This window comes from Cololabis saira, chromosome 13 (genome assembly GCF_033807715.1).
Source record: "Cololabis saira isolate AMF1-May2022 chromosome 13, fColSai1.1, whole genome shotgun sequence".
In the NCBI taxonomy this organism is placed as follows: Eukaryota; Metazoa; Chordata; class Actinopteri; order Beloniformes; family Belonidae; genus Cololabis; species Cololabis saira.
This window is the reverse complement of record NC_084599.1, coordinates 9,839,625-9,860,297: the sequence shown is the minus strand read 5'-3', so window position 1 is coordinate 9,860,297 and position 20,673 is coordinate 9,839,625. Positions and strand designations below refer to the sequence as shown.

General features: G+C 37.2%; 2 protein-coding genes across 3 annotated transcripts in view; one reads left to right on the top strand and one right to left on the bottom strand.

Moving 5' to 3' along the window:
• The first annotated feature begins 7,576 nt into the window (after nucleotides 1-7,576).
• ptgfr (prostaglandin F receptor (FP)) lies at nucleotides 7,577-11,775 on the top strand. Its single transcript, XM_061738949.1, has 2 exons — nucleotides 7,577-8,371; nucleotides 11,482-11,775. The coding sequence occupies exons 1-2, from the start codon at nucleotides 7,577-7,579 to the stop codon at nucleotides 11,773-11,775; spliced, it is 1,089 nt and encodes a 362-aa protein (XP_061594933.1).
• Nucleotides 11,776-12,824: 1,049 nt separating this feature from the next.
• LOC133458083 (cytochrome P450 2J6-like) overlaps nucleotides 12,825-20,673 on the bottom strand; it is an 8,044-nt gene continuing 195 nt past the window's right edge. Inside the window, exons 1-9 of one of the 2 annotated variants that reach the window (XM_061737616.1) lie at nucleotides 20,595-20,673; nucleotides 20,325-20,487; nucleotides 19,069-19,218; nucleotides 18,825-18,985; nucleotides 18,265-18,441; nucleotides 17,191-17,332; nucleotides 15,860-16,047; nucleotides 15,633-15,774; nucleotides 12,825-14,318 (exon numbers count right to left, since the gene is read on the bottom strand). The exon at nucleotides 20,595-20,673 is cut by the window's right edge and continues 195 nt beyond it. In XM_061737616.1, the coding sequence (XP_061593600.1) occupies nucleotides 14,131-14,318; nucleotides 15,633-15,774; nucleotides 15,860-16,047; nucleotides 17,191-17,332; nucleotides 18,265-18,441; nucleotides 18,825-18,985; nucleotides 19,069-19,218; nucleotides 20,325-20,487; nucleotides 20,595-20,673 (1,390 nt within the window). In that variant the 3' untranslated portion in view covers nucleotides 12,825-14,130. Of the gene's footprint in view, nucleotides 14,319-14,782; nucleotides 15,184-15,632; nucleotides 15,775-15,859; nucleotides 16,048-17,190; nucleotides 17,333-18,264; nucleotides 18,442-18,824; nucleotides 18,986-19,068; nucleotides 19,219-20,324; nucleotides 20,488-20,594 lie in introns of those variants that run through there. The other variant, XM_061737617.1, reaches the window with a different exon arrangement.

Below are 20,673 nucleotides of genomic sequence, written 5' to 3'. Positions count from 1 at the left end.
TAAATCCTAGAAATTTTATCCAAGAACGTCAACCAAACTCCAAACTTCTATTACTGAAGTTCCAGTCTGCGTGTCTGCAGGAAAGATCTGGATTTTTATTATGCTATACTTTTTTTACTTTTTATTTACTTCCCTGTACAAGGCTTTTGGTCCACTATAGCAGCTTAAAGTGCTCTATTAATAAAGGTGATATGGTATGGTACGTATTTTTTTTTTTAACTTTAATTTTTATTGAAAATGTTCAAAAGAACAAACAAACAAACAAAACAATTACAACAGTTAAGGCTACATGTGTCTATTATTAAATTACAATAGATCCAAGAGAGAGATATATGAATAAGACAGATTTCAAGTATTCCCCACTGTGTCCCATCGGGTCCATTTCTCCCATTTAGTCAAAGAGACATTTTCCTTCATTCTAAGTCTATATGTCATTCTCTCCATGTTATGGACTTCTCTAATGATTTCTACCCATTCATTCACAGCTGGTGGTTCAACCTTATACCATCTTCTTGTTATTGTTTTTTTACACGTGACCAGTAGTATTTTTATTAAATATCTGTCTTTGACCAGGACATAATGATTCAAGTTCCCAAGGTACATAACACTACATTCTTTAGGTATTTCATAACCCAGGATGTTCTTAATTATATCGTGTACGTTTTCCCAAAATGGGTTAAGTTTCTGACATCTCCAAAAAATGTGTGTATTATTCGCTTCCCTTTCACCACATAAACGCCAACATGAGTGCTGGGAACGTGTTTGTTTACTTTTTAATTTGGGAGTGATGAAAAAGCGGGTTAGGTTTTTCCACCCGAATTCTCGCCATATTCTCGAATTTGTAGTTGTGTGTTGTATTTCACACATACTCTGCCACTCCTCTACAGTAATGTTGGTCTTCAGTTCATTCTCCCACTTCTCCTTAATGTACAGAGTGGAGAAATCTTCTGAATCTCTTAAGTTTTGGTACAACACTGTAACTGCTTTCAGTTTGGTTCCATTGTATGTCTTGATCATTACATTGAGTACACCATTTAGGTTTTTTACAGATTGTATGTCCTTTATAAAGTAGTCACGTAGCTGTAGAAATCTGAAGTGGTCTCTATTTTCAAGGCCATAGTCCATTTTCAGCTCCTGGAAGCTCATTATGTGTCCATTCTTCATTAATTTACACATTGCTGTGAGCCCTTTCCTACTCCAGTCTCTGAAGTTGAAGTAATTTCCACCCGGTTTAAAGCCATCATCGTAAGCAAACCAGCTCAACAATTTCACATCTCTTTCTAATTTGTGCTGTCTGATATAATCAAACCAGATATTCAGTGTGTGTAGAGTTATTGGGTCCATCCCTTCTTGTAGTGACTTCATTAGTTTTAGATTGCCAATTAGGGCCTGGATTGGTGTATCTGTCACCACCTTCTCAATATCTTTCCACTTTGCATTATAGTCCTTGTCACACCACATAATTATTGGTCTTAATTGTGCTGCACGGTAATAATTATTTAATTTCGGAAGTCCCATGCCTCCTTTTTCTTTGGTATGGTACGTATTTAAAAGTTTGCGTGAAATATATCTTCATCTAATCATTTAATACATCTTTTACTCGTCCAGTCTTTTCTTTACTGCTAGAATTTATCAAACGAATTGTCAAAGTATCCGACAGAGTGCTCTGATCCTGCACTGCCATCTCGTGGGATCTCCTTGTTTATGCTTTTAACGTTATTGTGTGGATGCTGAGAAGCATTTACGCTCATGAGACATTGTTCTTTGAACATGTAGGGAAACCACAACAGAGTTGGGCACATAATAATAAATAAAAAACCCTTCGGCAATGGACAGTGAATAGCCACCCACACGTTCTTCACACATGTGTGTGTGGTGTGTGTGTGTGTGTGTGTTTATTCGTGCCTGTATGTTAAAGGGTGTTAAAGGGAGTGCACAGTTTGTAGCAAGAAAGGGAAAAGAAAGTACAGAACCTGCCTTAATGAAGTGCTTGTGTTTCTGTAGCGATATACTTTAGTCACTCATGCACGCTTGGCTGTCTGGAAGGAGACTTCTGCTAGCACCTTGGATATTTGTAACTTTTATCATTTTTTTGAAACAAATCAGATTTTTTTCCCTGGTTGAATCGGATGAAAACAGCTGGGAAGGATTCATGGATGGATGGATGGATGGATGGATGGATGGATGGATGGATGGATGGATGGATGATGGATGGATGGATGGATGGATGGATGGATGGATGGATGGATGGATGGATGGATGGATGGATGATGGATGGATGGATGGATGGATGGATGGATGGATGGATGGATGGATGGATGGTTGGATGACTTACCTTTTTGATTCTTCTGGTAGCTCCCCAATATATCACATGACAAACTCTCAGAGGTGTCAAGTAACGAAGTACAAATACTTCGTTACCTTACTTAAGTAGAAATTTTGGTTATCTATACTTCACTGGAGTAATTATTTTTCAGACGACTTTTTACTTTTACTCCTTACATTTTCACGCAATTATCTGTACTTTTTACTCCTTACATTTTAAAAACAGCCTCGTTACTCTATTTCATTTCGGCCTTTAAAAAAAAACTATCCAGTTAAATTGCTCCATCCGGATAGAGTGAATTTGGTTGTGGTTGTTTCAGATGTTCTTGTCCAGTTTTGTTCTTACATCCGTTCCCTCAGATTCCTGCAACTAAACTTGGATGTACATTCCAATAAAGGTTAGGATAAATGATAACATGCCTCTGAAGTTTGACTTTTTGCACCATTACAATACTTATAGGCAACTAGTTATCATATCTCCTGCTCTCTGAAACACATGTTAATGCTCAATAGTACACATATATGGTTCTTTAATATATTTACATTATACTAAGATACATTCATTTTCAATGGCTTTTGTCCTTAATGGCTTTTTTCCCCCTTACATTACTTTTACTTTTATACTTTAAGTAGTTTTGAAACCAGTACTTTTATACTTTTACTCAAGTAAAAAACTTGAGTTGATACTTCCACTTCTACAGAAGTATTTTTAAACTCTAGTATCTATACTTCTACTTGAGTAATGAATGTGAATACTTTTGACACCTCTGCAAACTCTACAGGTTGAGCTGTTTCTACCTTTGGATAAAGGTAAGGTTATATGTATGTGTAAAATCAAGAAAACACAGGAGCACTGTTTCTAAAGTTCTTAACCCGTTTCCCTTGTTTACTGGGATGTTGACATACAAAGCGGGTCAAGCGCCCTACAAATCCTATAAATTAATTGTTGTCCAAAACCGTGGAGCTCTCAAAGTGTAGAGCACATTTCCATTTTCACATTCTTTCTCTTTCTGAAATGTTGTTAAGGAATTTAGTTGGTCTACAGGTGCACCTGCAACACTAGTCTCTCATTTTATTCATTCAACAGTTCTCCAAAATACACTTTCCATCATACAGTCTCCTCATTTACAATGACATTTCTCTCTCTATCTATAATCACCCTAAACTGTCACAAAACCATTTCCGTCTCAGCAGTTGTCAGAAGTGTTTATTTTCTTTCTCCCGCATCATAAAGCTCCTGGTTTGCTACCTCATTCTTTGCTCACAGTTTTTGGGTTTTTTGTTTTTTTTTTGTAATATTGCCCACTTCTTCTTTGCTGGCCTTTCTTTATGCATACTCTCCTGAACTTCCTCATTCCTACCTTGAGTCTACCTATTTTCCTTCCTCTGTCCAGATGACACAAAGCACCTTTCTCTCTCTCTCACGTATTTGCTCTAATTGCCAGGAGTGTAATTTCCTGATTTCAGAAAGAGAGGAAGGAAAAAATGCGAAATGAAGGGACAGAGAAAAGGGAAAATGAAGGAAAACAAGATGAGGAAGTTAAGCCGAACAGAAAATGAGAGTAACACACCAGAAATCATTTGCAACGATCCAGGATCCAGTGCAGAACTCGTGTTCAGAATGATTTCACAAAGCAGTATTGAAGTCAGTGAGACCTATGTTCTCCAAGTCTGGATTTGTGCATCAGATAACCAGTTGTAGTCATGATGATGCAGACCTGAATGTCTGAAATACACTTTAAATGAAAAATGAACAAACATAAAAGCTATTCAAAGCAGTCAGTGCGCTTTTTCTAACTGCATCAGTTGTCTGTGGTCCTGGTAAATCTAACCTTATGAAAGTTATGTTAAGAGGTCCTGATTAAGTATTTTGGAGGATGGAGAGGGCCATTTCTGAAAGTGGCGTAACTTGTTCTGCATGTGTCAATAATTTTAATCAAAATAATAAGTCTCCCAAGATACCACATGTCAGCTTTTTGACAGGAAAATAAGAATTTCTTCACCATCTATTCTTTTCAAGTTTATATATTTTAAACAATGTCTTGTAAAATCTCCAAGACTGACAGGAATACTCAGAGTTAAACCTTTGTGATGTAAGAAAGTCACATGACCTCTTAAACTCACTTCTCCTGAAAGACTCAGCCAAGTACTTTTGTATAAAATCATCATAAGAATCAAAGCTGACATCATCTTTAATGTTTGCAATTTCCATTTTATTCAAACTGTTTCAGATTTTGGTTTTTATGTCCAAACTGTATGCCCCATTTAAGTAAAATCTTTAGCCAAGAGTGAAATAAACACTTTCATACACTTGTCTTTTTTTCCAAATTGCCATTTTTGTGAAGTGACCCTGCACTACAATTTTCTGTTTTGCATGAACACACGTGTGAAGTATCTGGTTGTCACTGGAGTACATGGTGGTTCTCCCACTGCTTTAATGAGTTCTTGTCCGTGGACGTAATAGCTTTGACACATTTTTCAGCTTTCATTCTCTCCCAGCAGCTCGGCTCTATTAACAGTTTGGGTCAGGATGGTAGAGATTGCATGAAAGGCAGAGAAAAGACACGATGGGAGGAGGAAAAAGAACTGAGACAGAATGTTTCCTCCCGGTGAGTCTTGGTGTCTTCTTTGTGATTAGATGGCCACATGAAGGAGTCAGCTCTGCTGCCAGCAAAAAGCTTGAATTATAGGTTATTTTCCCATTTGATTCAATTTCCTTCCGGCTCCTTCTCAACCCTGATGCAGTCCGTCTAGAGCAGCTCTTTTTGATGCAGCCAACAAAAGAATGTGATTGTGGACCAATGCCTGTGCTTGCCTTCACCTTGTTACCAGCCTCTCTGCTGCTTGTAGAGCCTGCCACTACACTTGAGAGTGTGATGTCAGGTGAGAGGATTGCATCAGCAATCTGTACCTGCAATTGGTGATCAGCACTCCAAATTAAAAAGAAAGAGAAACTGTTCATTATTATAACACAACCATATATAAGAAACAATACATTTCCCACGGGACATTGATAGTATTTTTGAATCGGACTGAAAAACAGGACGTTGTGTGTTCACAATGAGAACAGCAGAATAATTGAATACACACGCAACTCTGTGTTAGCTGGATGTGTTGCACATTTCACTGTATGGCTACAGTATTTCTTCCTCTCGGGTGCATGCCACCAACAATAAGGTCTGTGAAGTGCTGTAGGTAATGAAAAATACTATTTAAACTTTAATTGACTGTGATTACCAAATGTATAATTATATATTTATTTCCTAGACAGACTTTTCTTTGGTGTTACACCATACAGAAACGTAAACAAAGGCTTTACTACACTGATACAAATATTGTGCTTGATCTACTTAAATAAAATAAGTCAACTTTTTACATGAGATTATTAGATCAAGAAAGACTATCTTTGTATAAACTACTTAATTTTTTGTATGTAAATAATACATTTTACAAGTACAGTAAACTTAGTTGTGTTAAGTTTACTTTATTTATCAAAATTAAGTTGACTTTACTTGCAAATTAATTTTGTACATACTAAAAATTAAGTAGTTTATACAAAGACTAGTCTTTCTTGATCTACATAAAAATCTCATGCGGAATTTTTTAATTTTTTTAAAGTAGATCAAGCAAGATATTTTTTACTGTGGTGACCTACTTAAACAAATAAAGCATGTTTCATCTAAACGTTGGTCAATCTGCCCAATAGATTAAAATTGTTAAAGGAAAGGTAAATACAACAAGATCATTGCTTGTTGTGTGTAAATGAAAAGATTGCCTGGGATTACATAAATACTGCTTGTTAAGGAAAAAATGCACATTTTGAACAAATTGAACAAATGCAGATTAAGTTCAAAACTAGATGTATTCATGTAAAGCAACAAACTTCATTTTTAATTGTTGATATCAGATTTAAATATGTTATATTGACATGCGCTTATAGATTTCTTTTTTTCAGTGTACGGCATACTGCGCAATTACAGCATTGAACGTTATATATTTTGGTAGCACTGAAGTCTAGCTCGGTTGCTTTTCATCTTAATTGTTAAAACAGGGTGTCAACACATGAAGAAAAAGGAGGTGGTTATTTTTTACATACCATAAAGTTTGAGGGATGCAGTTGAGTTTGCGCTGATCCTGCGCTGTGAGCGCTGAGCGCGGCACCTGCTGAGGAACAGGAGACGCGTCTGGAGGAGAGCAGAGACGATCACTGGCTTTTCCTGACGAGCTGACAAAATGCCGCTTTGCTTCAGTTAACTATCCCAAAAGAGAGAGACTTAAAAGAAGCTGGCTGACGGACAGGAGCCCATTCCTGAGGTAGGAAAAGATTTACATGATTTTGGTCAAAAGCACCGCGGTTGAATTGGTTCTATATTGGATATTGGATATTATGAATTCAACACGCATAAAACTTGTGATACATACCACTGATTTTGGTCAAACCACTTGTGATGTGTTCATGGTCATCTAGACTATACTGTATATCAAAAAAACAGTAATTATTAAAAAATCATATATATGGGCATATATATGGGCTGATTTAAAAATCATATATATGGGCTGATTTAATGAGGTTTAATGAAAACAATCGGTGTTATGTATCACAAGTTTTATGAGTTTTGAATTAATTAAACCTCATTAAATCAGCCATAATATGATTTTATAATAATTACTCTCTTGTGATATATAGTCTAGATGACCATGAACGCATCACAAGCAATATGACCAAAATCAGTGGTATGTATCACAAGTTTTATGGGTGTTGAATTCATTAAACCACATTAAATCAGCCCATATGATTTTTAAATCAGCCGATATATATGCCCATATATATGATTTTTTAATAATTACTGTTTTGTGATATATAGTCTAGATGACCATGAACACATAACAAGTGGTTTGACCAAAATCAGTGGTATGTATCACAAGTTTTATGGGTGTTGAATTCATAATATCCAATATCCAATATCAAACCAATTCAACCGCGGTGTCAAAAGCGAGCATATAGATAACGTTTAAGAATGACTCCCTTAATTAATCTGCGAAAGCATGTTCGTTCGTTATGGTAGCCAATTAATGCTTTCTGTGTGCTGTTGCATCCACCATCACAAAGTTCATCCAGAAATACTACTTAATGGTCGGAATTTGTTAAGAATATGTATAGCATTTGTTCCAAGTTTGTTTAAAGCTTTTATGTCGTTTCAAGTGAATCATACAGTTTCCTTTGTCTTCTCCCTCATCTTTAAATCCAGTCATGTCAGCCAATGGGAGCTCAGATACTGGCTTAAGACCAGAGGTCAGAACCACCAACAACACCTGCTGCCACAAAGAAATGTCTGCGACAGCGTCTGTCATCTCCATGACTGTAGGCATCTTCTCCAACAGCATCGCTCTCTTCATTCTGGTCAAATCCTACCACCGTGTACGCATCAGGTCCAAGGCAGCCTTCCTATTTTTTGCCAGCAGCTTGGTGATCACCGACCTGTTGGGTCACCTCATCAATGGCTCCCTGGTGCTTTATGTCTACCGTTCCCAAAGGAAGTGGGAGACCTTTGATCCTCACGGAATAGTGTGCAGCATTTTTGGGATGTGCATCGTGTTCTATGGGTTGAGCCCCCTGTTCCTTGGAAGCGTTATGGCGGTGGAGCGCTGTATTGGAGTCACCAGGCCCATCTTCCACTCCACAGCTTTGGTTCCCCACCACGTTAAAAGGCTGCTTGGGCTCAGCTGGCTGCTCGCTGCTCTCGTGGCTTTGTTGCCTGTGCTTCTGGGGAGGCCGTACGGGATTCAGAGCTCCCGGAGCTGGTGCTTCTTCCGTATGAAACAACCCAAAGACTGGCTGGATGTGCTGCTGCCTCTGCTTTTCTCTGTGCTGGGGTTACTGGCATTGCTTCTCTCCATTATTTGTAACACACTTGCAAGTTGTGTTTTGCTGCAGGGCAAGTTGCGCAACAAGCAACACTGCAGAGTAGCCCCTTATCACATAGAGATGATCTGCCAGCTTCTGGCAATCATGCTGGTGTCCTGTGTGTGCTGGGGCCCGTTGCTGGTAAGAGATCCGCAGTCACCCTTCAGCTTTGACCAAATACAGTATAAGAAATTACGCATTTGTGAAAGGCTGTCCTGGTGCAATGTCCCTGCTAGCTGAGATGTTGAGAATCAAATGAATGTATTTATCATCCATGGCTCATTTATACGGAGCCCCTCTGGTGACATTTGAAAAAAATAAATTAATGCGTGGCCACGAGATAATCAATGCGTGGCCACGAGATAATTAATGCGTGGCCACGAGTTATTAATGCGTGGCCATGAGTTATTAATGCGTGGCCATGCATTAATAACTCGTGGATTGCATTATAACCTACTGTCTGGACTTCGTGGATGCAACTTCCTTGGTGGGATGGTTATTCATCATTAATAACGGTAATTATAGTCTATTTATATTAAAGAGCAAGAGTATTGTCATGGCGAGTGTAGTAATATACGGAGCCCCTCTGGTGACATTTGAAAAAAATAAAATAATGCGTGGCCACGCATTAATTATCTCGTGGCCACGCATTGATTATCTCGTGGCCATGTATTAATAACTCGTGGCCACGAGTTATTAATGCGTGGCCACGAGTTATTTTATTTTTTTCAAATGTCACCAGAGGGGCTCCGTACATTTACGCACTTTAAGAAGAAAAAAAGTATTTCCAAGCCACGCGATTTGCAACAGATTTCTCCAAATGTTCTAAATAACAAATAAATTACCTATACCTACAGTAATATTAAAGTTATACTCGAACATTTAGTTTAATGCACTCACACTGAATACGTATGTGCTTTAATGTAATTTACAGACATTTATCCCTGGAGTGGCATGCTATGCTATGGAGGACCAAAATTAATATAATTAAAAATAAAAGCTGAAATATATATATTTTCTTTTTCTTTTTCCTTATACATGCATAACTTGTTTTTTACATTCCCTGTCTTTTTTACTTGACCTATGCATTTCTGCCTCTTTATGCAGATGAGGAGGGCTGCCCTTCTTGGTCAGGCTCCTCCAATATAGTTCAATAAACGGGAAGAAGCAGGATCGGGTCAAAAATCGAGACTATTACGCAACCCAAAGACTAAAGACTAAATAATACACTAGCTGCTTTGTTGGTTTTATAATGTCCTTGTGACCACACACACCACATAACATTAATGGATCATTACAAATTCACCCATTAGACAATATTCAGTCTTCAGTGAGGGCTGACTGTGTAAACAAAAAAGCTAGTGAGAGCAGCATTATATACTAATAACTAATGTGAGGGTTGTGTGTGTTTATTATGTGTCACCGCGCGTTGTGCAATAGTCTTGACTTTAGGCAGAAATGTATACGGTCAAGTAAAAAGTGGAGACCAAGAAATGTAAAAATAAGGAATGCATGTATAAGGAAAAGGAAAACAAAATATATACAGGTCTTGACGAAAATGCACACATAAGAAAAAACAAAATATATAAATATTTCAGCTTTTTTTAAATTTGATTTGATATCTTTTATTTCGAACATAAGCACAAAATAAATAAACCAATAAATAAAACAGCAGAACAAATCAATAACATAAAAAAGAACAATAATAATCACTAAATAATAAATGTACCATTGTAAACAAAGTAGATGAGAATTAATAAATATAATAGCAAATGTGTTATGATCGAAAAATGAGTACAAAGAATTAAAAAACTTATGAACTCCTACCCCTTGAACTCAATACTATTTTTTTCAATTGGACCCTCGTTATTAAAGAAAAGAAAAAAACTTGACACAGTTAAAGGTTGCACAAATGAATAGTAAGAATTTTATAAATATAAATTGTGGTATACCCGAGTGTTATTCACCTGAGTTATTTACCCTGAGTCCCTGTATTCATCTATAAGTAAAATCATACATTATTTACAATGTGAATTTATATACACCCGTGTACAATCTTATTCATTACCATCATTTTTACTCAGAGATATTTCTACACACATTAAAGCATACATATACACATGTACTTGTTTCCATTCATATATACACGCGTTTCCACATACATATATACACCCACAACCATACAAGTCAAGTGTGTGTGGATATATCACACGATGTACTTCATCTGTCATAATTACGCCAGGAAAGAGGCAGAAAAAACACCAATCTTTTTCTTTTTTTTTTTAATGACTCCTGCCTGCATGAAACCAAATTATTGACATGCACATTCACGCGGGATTAAAATGACCTCATGATGTCAGTGTTTGCTAAAATAGCATGGGTAATTTGAGGTGGATTTTTTTAACAAATCAAAGACATGGCACATTTGCACTGGACCGAAATCTCAGATATCCACCGTAATTATCATTATCGCAGGTCCCCAGAACATTTTATTCCCGTGCGAATGTGTCATCTTTAGTCAGCTATTACTGACTGACAAAAAACTCATTACTTAAAATTATAACCCACAAATGTGTGCATAATTAGAGGCATGGTTTTATCCCTGCATTGCAGTCTATGGCTTGTGATAGCTACTCAGCACTTTTGGTAAACTTGACTTTGTGAATAAAAGGACACAATCATTCTTATTTTAAAAATAATATGACTTGTTGTTGGTCATCAAAACTGGAAACGTCACATATGAATACAGTCAATTTACATTTACCTTGTCACGTAACTTAACTTTGCTGACCTTTAAACAGGAAACACAAACAGGTTTTTTGGAGCTGAGTAACTTTAACAAGTACATGTTTGGCTTATGTTTGGCTTAAGCAAACAGCTGGTGTTTTGACCTGTTCTTGGTATGCAGTGGTTGGTACAGTACATGCATCAATGCACCTGGAGCACATTGATGCATGCAGGACTGAAAGTCTGCCTGGTCTGGTCTGAACACTAACTCCACAAAACCTTAAAGATGATTGATGAGATTCTAAATAAACTGGTAGCCAATGACAGATATCATCCATTTCCATCAGAGTAGCTGGAAAGCAAACAGCTTCTCCTCATGAATATGACTATAAACTTAGGTGAGAAAAAGCTATTTGTTGAACAATTTACCCATCAATGTCAGTTCAAAAGTTTTTTTGCAGTTTTGTTATTCACATTTACTTATTTTCATAATGTTTCTTTATTCTATAAATACACTCCACCAGGTCCACATCATCATTCTTACTACTCGAGTTAAAGAGGAGCCAACACGTGTCAGTCTGCTGATGATGGTTCGTATGGCCACATGGAACCAGATCCTGGATCCCTGGGTATACATCCTCCTGAGGAAGGCTGTTCTGAGGAAAATCTTCACGTTGTTTCACAGCTGCGGGGGCTCCAAGCGCCATGACATACAGAGCTGGCAACGCAGTATACTAGTCAGCTCTGTGGAGACCAACAAATCTGACTGCCACTGTCTCGGTAAAGTACCAAATACCTCCAGAAACTCCATCAAGTGACCCTTGTTCTGAAATATTTGAAAGATCCTGGAAAAGGGGATGGATATGTAATGTAAATTGCCTCTTCACTTGTCTGCTTGCAAACCACCATCAACTGCACTGTGAAATGTGCAATTGCTTGTCCAGAATCCCCAGCTCTGCTCTGTGCATCAGTGAAATCTGAAACTGAAATCTGAAACTGTCCATGTGATCAGAAAATAACGCTTTCAGACCCTTTTTTTTTTCTCTTGATCAAGTTGTGAATTACTGCTGAGTGTTTGCCAAATGACAGCTTCACCAAGTTATGTGACAACCTAATGTAATATAGTATCTATCTAAGGATTTGCAGCCCATACACATAACATGCTAGCATTTGTCTCTAGAATATAAACACCTTCAAAGTTGTTAATGTCGTTCTGACTTGTAAGTTGATGCACGTGAGTAAGTAAAAGACGTAGCAACAAAGCACGGTTGTCAAGCCTCGTCAATATTACACCTGCAAAGGATGAAGCAGATAGGATAAAGCAATAGTGGATGGATATACAGTATGTAACTGTAAAGTAACTCGTAACTAAGCAAGTTAAGTAATTGTAATTGAGTCAGAGGTGGAATACACAGGTAACAATGATTGTTGAATGGTGTATTGATAAAATAAAAGCTGTTTCAAATGGTGGTGAAGTTAATCAAATCAACCAACAATCTATCACTGTTTTTAAAGTTGTGTACATTTATCATTATTTTATTAGCTATAGTTTTAAATTGGAGGCATTTTTATCTCTTTTTAATCATTTTTTTTGTTACTTTCACCTTTGAAGCCTCTTTATTGAAACGATATATGTCCACTCAGTGTTGTGAATGATAAAATGTGACTGTATAACATTTTCAATAACTGCTTTAATCAAATCACAATTCATCACTCCTGTTTTCATTTTTCAATGCACATGTATATTTATCACATCTATTTTTATCTTTTCACATTTGTTACTTTTACCTTATATCTATGTGTGTTTTGTCTGGATGGTTCCCTTTCCTTATCACACACACAAAACAAATATTCAACTGAGCCCATGTTTGATTTGGCAAACAGGCAATTTATTCAAATAACATAAATGTAGTTTTTTTTAAATTTGCCCAGTTACATGAAAAATGAAGTACAAATCAACGATCCCAAGTGGTTTGACTGCAGATGTTTCAGTTTCCTGTGTCCAAACATGCACAGGGTCATTAGTGATTCTACATCTTTTTGATTTTTCTGTACACAAGACTCATGCTGAAACAAAAACAAAGTTTGTTTTATCCAGTGTTAAGCTCCACCTGTCCATTCACATATAAGAGAATGGGAAGTTGATGTCAGCATCTGCTGCTAGTCTTGGTTGCTAGCATGCTAGGATATGGTTGCATGATTTATTGTTGTTATGGCCTGGCCAGTAATCTTAATTATTTGATAGAAAGAATGAATCTGGTTCCTCTAGATTTGATCAATCTCCAGAGAGTAGCACCACCAGATGCAGAAGAAATTGCTTCTAGACGGCATTCGATAGACAGACAACTTATGATGCTCCTGTATGAGTTATTAATCTATAAGAGTTTTAATCTTATTGGCTTGTTTTAATTCCATTTTACATGACCTTTGTAATATTTCCTTTGCATCTTGCTGTCACTGTTGTTATATGTAAACCAATTGGAATTGCATTGTACATGAAATGTGCTATTCACATTAACTTGCCTCGTCTTGCCCTGCCTTACTTTTGTCTCCAATGTCAATGATCCCCATCAATTTATTAGCTTCTCCCAGTAAAGTCCCTTTCTTTCTGTTTTCTCTTCCTCTTTTTCTTCCTGAGAACATTCTACATTGTAAAAAACATTTCTACATTGTAAAAATCAAACAAATAAGGCTCTCTCTCTCTCTTAATTAACCTGGATAATTAGATAAGCAAGTTCTCTTAAATTGATTTCGAGTATATTTGTTTTCAGCACGTACATAGCCAGCCCAAACTGGCTATTTACTCTCACCCTGGCTTATTTCTCTCAGCCATTGTCCGTCAGATATGATTTTTATTTCAACAATTCTCATTTTGTAAAAGAAAAAACACTTTAGTCCACACTGTTTAAAAAAAAAATTAAACAGTGTGGCCACAACTGGCACATTTTTCCTGAATGTTTTAGATGTTGCTCTGCTCCAACACACCCAATTTAACAAAATGGTTTGCCATCAGGTAGTCGTCGAGGTCCACTCGAGTCTGTCAGTGACCCAGTAGTTTGTGCCAGGTGTGTGAGACCAGAGAAACACCTAAAACATGCAGGACGGTGCGCTCTGAGGACCACGGTTGAAGATCAGTGCCACCATGTTTGCGCCCAGTCTTGAACTGAGTCGCTTCAGAGCTGCTCTTGACGTGGGACAGCGCAGATTTCATATTGCTTTGGACTCAGAGTGAGTCCAGCACAATAGTCCATCACAGGTTTCACCCCTGCAGGCATAGAGAAGGTGAAACGCTGCATGAAGGAGGTGAAGAAGAGGAAAAGCTCCATTCTGGCCAGGTTCTCCCCAAGACACAGCCTCTTGCCTGAGACGGGGAAATAAAGAGAAAGCCAGGAAGACTGTTCAGTGAACCACAATCACAGTCAGAAACAGAAAGTTTTACTGTCATCAAGGAAAAGTAAAACAACCTAAAAAGAAAAATGTTAACACACTCTTCCATACACATGTACACATCTCTTAGTATGTGTAAAGATAATTATGCAGTTATAAATAAAAAAAACAATATTTCATTAATTTTCGAGGGTTATTGCACACCAATATGACCTGAGAGAATTCATATAACGCTCAATTAGTTATGGAATATTAGGAAAATGTTCCCCTTTATCACAAGAGCATGTCCAGTTTGGTGTAAAGCAGTGGTTCCCAAACTTTTTTTGCCAGGCCCCCCTTTTGTACGTAACAGAATTTTCGAGCCCCCCCCCCCGACCCCAACACAGACACATCTTTTGCATTCAAATGCGACTGCAATTTATTTCATATATATGAACAAATAAATTTTCAACCTGACCAGCTCACAGAGATTGAAACAACAACAATACAAACAGGAGCCAAAATCTGAACATTTGCTCTACAAAAATTACACCTTTAATCCCCACATGTTTCCAGTGATGTGAGTGGGCTTGCTTCATGTGTGCAACACATTTCTTTTTTTCCTTTTTACTGTACAATACAGTATGCATTACTTTCAACATATTTTTGAAAAACAGCAGCAACAGCTAAACAAATAATCAAAATTTCAACAATTGCTCTGCAAAAATGTCAGCTTTAATCCCCACACCTTTTCAGTGAGTGGGGTGGGCTTGTTCATGTTACATATCCTCTCAAACCGGTTGCAGGTGAGAGATTTCCACATGCATCTTCCTTCCAGTAGCACCGGGTAGTTGTGGGACCTGAAGCAGCAGGTCCTGGTTAGATTCCCGCCGGCCAGACCATTACTTCATGTCATTCCCCTTCTCTCTTCCCCCTATTGCATGTCTCAGTCTCACTGCACATATGTGTTGAAGGCAAAATCTTAAAGAAATAAATAATCTTAATTTTTTTTTTTTTTTTTTTTAATTAATCTACCTTTCAACATCGCCGCGCCCCCCCTAGGGGGCGCAGCCGCCAGTTTGGGAACCACTGGTGTAAAGTAAATGATGCATATGTGAACATTTGTTAAGAGTCATACTAAAGAGTATGATCATTAACTGGTGTTACAGTCATAAAAAAGGACCTCTGATCGTATTCTGGTCTCTGGAATGTGACTGTAATTACACTGTGAACCACACCCTTTAGGTGTGTGCTGTGATAGAATAAACTTGTAACTACAAATAAAGCGTATGATTGTATTTTTCCTCACCTGCAGAGAAAGGGATGAAAGCTGCTGGCCTCACAAACTTCCCCTCCTCGTTCAGAAAGTTTCCTGGATTGAAGGTTAAAGGCATCTCCCACTCATTCTTGTCAAACAGCGCTGAAGCTAAGTTAGGAATTACCGTTACTCCCTGATGAATAAAATAGGTGTTTGAGAGTGCACAGTGGTTTGTGACATAAAATATCATCTTTTATTTAATCAGATTAAGGAACTACCTTTGGAATGGTGTAGCCTCCCAGTTGGACATCTTTGCTGGTGGTGTGTGGTAGGCTGAGAGGAAGTATGTTGCCCATCCTCTGGACCTCATGGATAACAGCATCCGTGTAGGGCATATTTGTACGATCCTCCATGGTTGGATCTCTGGACTGTCCAATCACTCTGTCTATCTCCTCCTGGACCTTTTCTGTGAAGAACATATTTAATGTTGTTGAGAGTTACTGAAATGCTCACTGTTAAAAGAAGCACAATGGGCTCTGTTTAAATCCAATCAGATTTTGAGCTTGGTTTTGGCCTTTTTTTATTTTGCTATAAGATTCAAGAATTGGTAGTTTTAAATTGGTCTTTGATACCATGTGGAAAAAAAGTTGCCTTTAAAAAAAAATAGCAAGTAAAAGCAAAACTTCTGTTTTTATCTATAAAGCAGAAAACGTCATCACATGATATAACTCTGAAATTCTTAATTTTGCTCCTGTCTTTAGACCGTAACAGTCCAATCACAAGGCTGGTGTTTTTGTCAATTTCAGCCGTGCTGGAGAATCAAGTAGAAGTTGAGATGGATGGTGGTTTGATTACCTCACAAGTCTGGAGAGCTGCAGTTTTTGATATTCTCAAATCTAAAGGGAACCATAAATGTCACATTATGAAGCCTTCAGTTAGTTTACTCTTACTGTAATTCAAACTTGTACGTGTTTTTAGTTTGACATGTATATTTCACTGTAAGGATATTTAGCAGGGTTGAAGGTGGACAGTTTGATTTGTTATTGAGTAGTCAACACGTGATCCATTTGAAGTATAAATACAAGATCAAACTTAGAATTTTGGAGCAACAACCGCTGAGAAAACTGGTCAGTTTTCACATGCAGATTAGGGCTTTGTAACTACAGTACTTCAGCAACACACGAATCCTCTTCTTCACATGCACAAACATTAATGTCTCAGGCAAATTTATGTCAACAGGTGACAAAGCTTGAGGTACAATTACAAACTCTGAAACCATTTGTGAGCATGAAATTACACCCAGTTGGGTTTGAGATGATGAGCATGGACATCATCAAGAGGTGAGATATTAATTCATATGATTAAAAAGCTACTTATAAGCTTTGCTTCTGTATTTTCTAGAGACAAATGCATCAGAAAGATGGTTCATTCAGTCTTTTTATTTCTATATTTTTGCTTTTATTTTGCAATTGCAACTTCTTTTTGCTCTGTATACAGTTCGTACTGTTGTGAGATCGAGTTACATGAAACATGAAATGTAAAGTTTTTTTGTTGACTAATGCTCATGTGTAAGCTATTTAGTGGGAATTTGAACTGTCAATGCTCTTACCCTGGATCTCAGGGTACTTTGCCATGTAGAGGAAAGCCCAGCGCAGGGTGGTGGATGTGGTTTCTGAGCCGGCCACAAACAGATCCAAAACACAGATGATCAGGTTTGCTTCATCGAATGTACTCTCATCCTGCCCTTTACTCTAAGAACAGATGCAAATTCCCATGTTGAAATGTGCAAATCATAGGCAAAGAATTGAACATCTGCTACCTTCATCATATTCTATGATTCAACATTTACTGACGCTAAAAGGCTTTAATCTCTATTGTACAGCTGTCACAAGTGAGAGCAAGTGGGGGAAAGAGGAAAAGTTCATCTTTGTACTGTACTTCAGACTGTTGTCATAATGAAAGCTCATGTTAGTATAGCAAAACTGATGAGTTGTGATGTGGTTTAACTGTGTGCTGCACAAATAAAACAAAACAGGCATTAAAGAAACATAACTGCAGTCATGCTGAAGGTCACAAACTGTTTTTTTTTTTCATATTGGCACCCAGCATACTGTAATTCCCAAAGCAATGTTACGTAATATAGCACGTCAGGTTCAGTTTAAATCTCTAATAGATGACATTAGGGCTGTGCGATTAATCGATTTTAAATCTAAATCGGATTTATTAATCAAGACGATGTTAAAAAAAGGAAAATCGGAAAATCGATTTTCCTTTTTTGCAGCTGGCTGCATTACAGACAGAGCTCGTCTAGTCATCTTTGTTTGGTCAAGAAAACTTTACTAAACTCAAGGAGGATTTACAGGATCTTTCAATTGCACTTCATTCCCAATAGGGAAATTTGTTTGCAATTTTTCTTTAAAAATAAAGATAAAATATTCGAAACAATTTATTCCATTGTCTTTTGTAGTTTTACCAAAAAAATCGAAATTGAAAATCGTGTTTTCAGAGAAAAAAATCTGGATTTTATTTTTGTCCAAAATCGCCCAGCCCTAGATGACATACTTAAAGTATGTTTGGATTAATAAAATTACGACCAGTTATGAACTTGCCGCAAATCCTCAGTTGTTTTTTGACTGATGATTCATGAGCAACATTGTACGATTCTGCGTCTGCTATGACTCACCGTCTGGATCTCTTTCAGGTAGCAGTCGATATAGTCTCTTGGGTCCGAGGGGTCCCAGCTCTTCTTGTGCTCATCCAGCTCTACTTTTATAAAGTCTTGTACTTCAATCCAGATCTGTTTGACTGTCTGATGTGGACCTGGTAAATATCTCATCACCAGACTGAAGGAGTTGTAGAGCTGCACAGAAGAGTGAACCGGAATATTAAATCAAGCTCCTGATACTGAAGAACAGCAAAGACCAGGCCTCGACCTAAATCAATAAGCTGCTCCTACAAAGGTTTCTACAAACAGAGTAATTCATACATTTGTTTTTATTTTCACTATCTGCTACAAAATAGAGCAATACTGAATAACAATTACTCTGAAAAGATTTTAGAAAACTTTACTCTACCAGGAGGTGGCAGAGCAACATTTAGGAGCAGAAAAAAACAACAGTTTAAGAATAAATGATCTCCGCAATTTGGTACTCAAGTACAATGGGTTAAATGTGATTTTGAATCTTGGGGTTTCAAGTCAACAAACATTTAAACAGTGCAGAAAGCAGTGTGAAAATGTGCTACCTGTGCCCAAATGGAAGCTTCTATTTGCAGTCCTTCGTTAAAAAGGAGCATCAGTTTGACAAACTTCTTATCACCATATTCAAAGCGATGACCAAAAACCAGTTGGGCAATGATGTTGGAGACGGAATTGTTCAGGATGAGGTGAGGACTGAATGGTTTACCTCCAAAATTAAATAGAAAGCATATAAATATAAATTGGGCAATCTCTCATAGCAAATATCTGGCTGTGCGTTAAACGTTGTACCTTTATAGCTTCTTAACTCTTCAGCACATTTTGTAAATTCTTTCGTGATGATGGGCTCTAGAGACTTCTTCCCAAATCCAAAACTCCTAAGGGTTGAAAGTGCAAAACGCCGCTGTTGCTTCCATAATTTTCCATTACTGGTAATCACACCTGAGAAGAAATGCACAAGGTGAAACATGTTGATCAGATAGAAAAAGAGTTGTACACTGTACGGGCTATGGCATTATACAAAAAGTGAATTTTTAATAAAATTATCTTTTTTTCCAAAGATGTTGCTGTTACAGCCTACATAAGGAAATGCATTTTGAAATGTTATCTTTTTTTTTTAAACAATAACATTATTATTTTTATGAGGTATCACTCAAATTAAGAGCACCAGTAAAGGCTGCATCTAGATGTGATCAACAGATTAACTTGCTTCGGAAGTGAGTAAAATTATGTAAATGTAGGGCTGGGCGATTTTGGACAAAAATAAAATCCAGATTTTTTTCTCTGAAAACCCGATTTTCGATTTCGATGTCGATTTTTTTTTTGGTAAAACTACAAAAGACAATGGAATAAATTGTTTCAAATATTTCATCTTTATTTTTAAAGAAAAATAGCAAACAAATGTCCCTATTGGGAATGAAGTGCAATTGAAAGATACTGTAAATCCTCCTTGAGTTTAGTAAATTGACAACATTTACAATTTTCTTGACCAAACAAAGATGACTAGACGAACTCTGTCTGTAATGCAGCCAGCTGCTAAAAGGAAAGTCGATTTTCCGATTTTCCTTTTTTTTTACATCGATTGTGATTAATAAATCCGATTTAGATTTAAAATCGATTAATCACACAGCCCTTTATAAATGTCTAAATGACAGCTATAAAGAAGCTGTTCAAATTCAGTGTAACTTAAGGAATTCTAGGAACAGACACTCAATGCTTCCTTTGGACTTTCAGCACAATTTTCCTGAGGAAACACTGGAGGAAATAAGGGAAGGAAGATCTCACAATTATTTGAGGGCAACTACTGTCGAAAAAATGCTTAATTACTGTTGAACATCCTTAAAAAAAACCTTTTCATGGAAATAAAAATGAGGATAGGAGGTTAATCAGTTCATCCGTTAATCAGCAGTTTCTTGACAGTCTGACTATCTCGACTTTGCCCTGAGTATACTTCAAAGAGTGCAGCAATGTTTACTTAATTCTAATCGGCAATGCATTCAAATCATATGACAAAACAGATTAAAAAAACAAGTGTTCAGTCCTCTTACCTAGTCCACCTCCTATATCTTCCTGTAAAGGTTGATCTGGACGGTCTGCGAAGCTGTCACCTTTTGTTACCAGAGCTTCTTTCAGAGTTTTAAACCCATTTAGTACCACCGTCCATTCCTGACCAATTCGCAGGCTGAACACATCCCCATATGTCCCTGCCAACTAGAGAATGAATTGGAAAAAGAAGAGAGAGCAGCACTCATGAAAACAAAAAAAGAGAAGTTAATCTCTATCAGGTGAACTGTTATGCTTTAGAATTTGATTGGTACCTCTATCAATTTCTCATGGGGCCTATTTTGGTCCAGAGAGAATATGTTGCCAAGTATTGGAACAGTCCAAGGTCCAGGA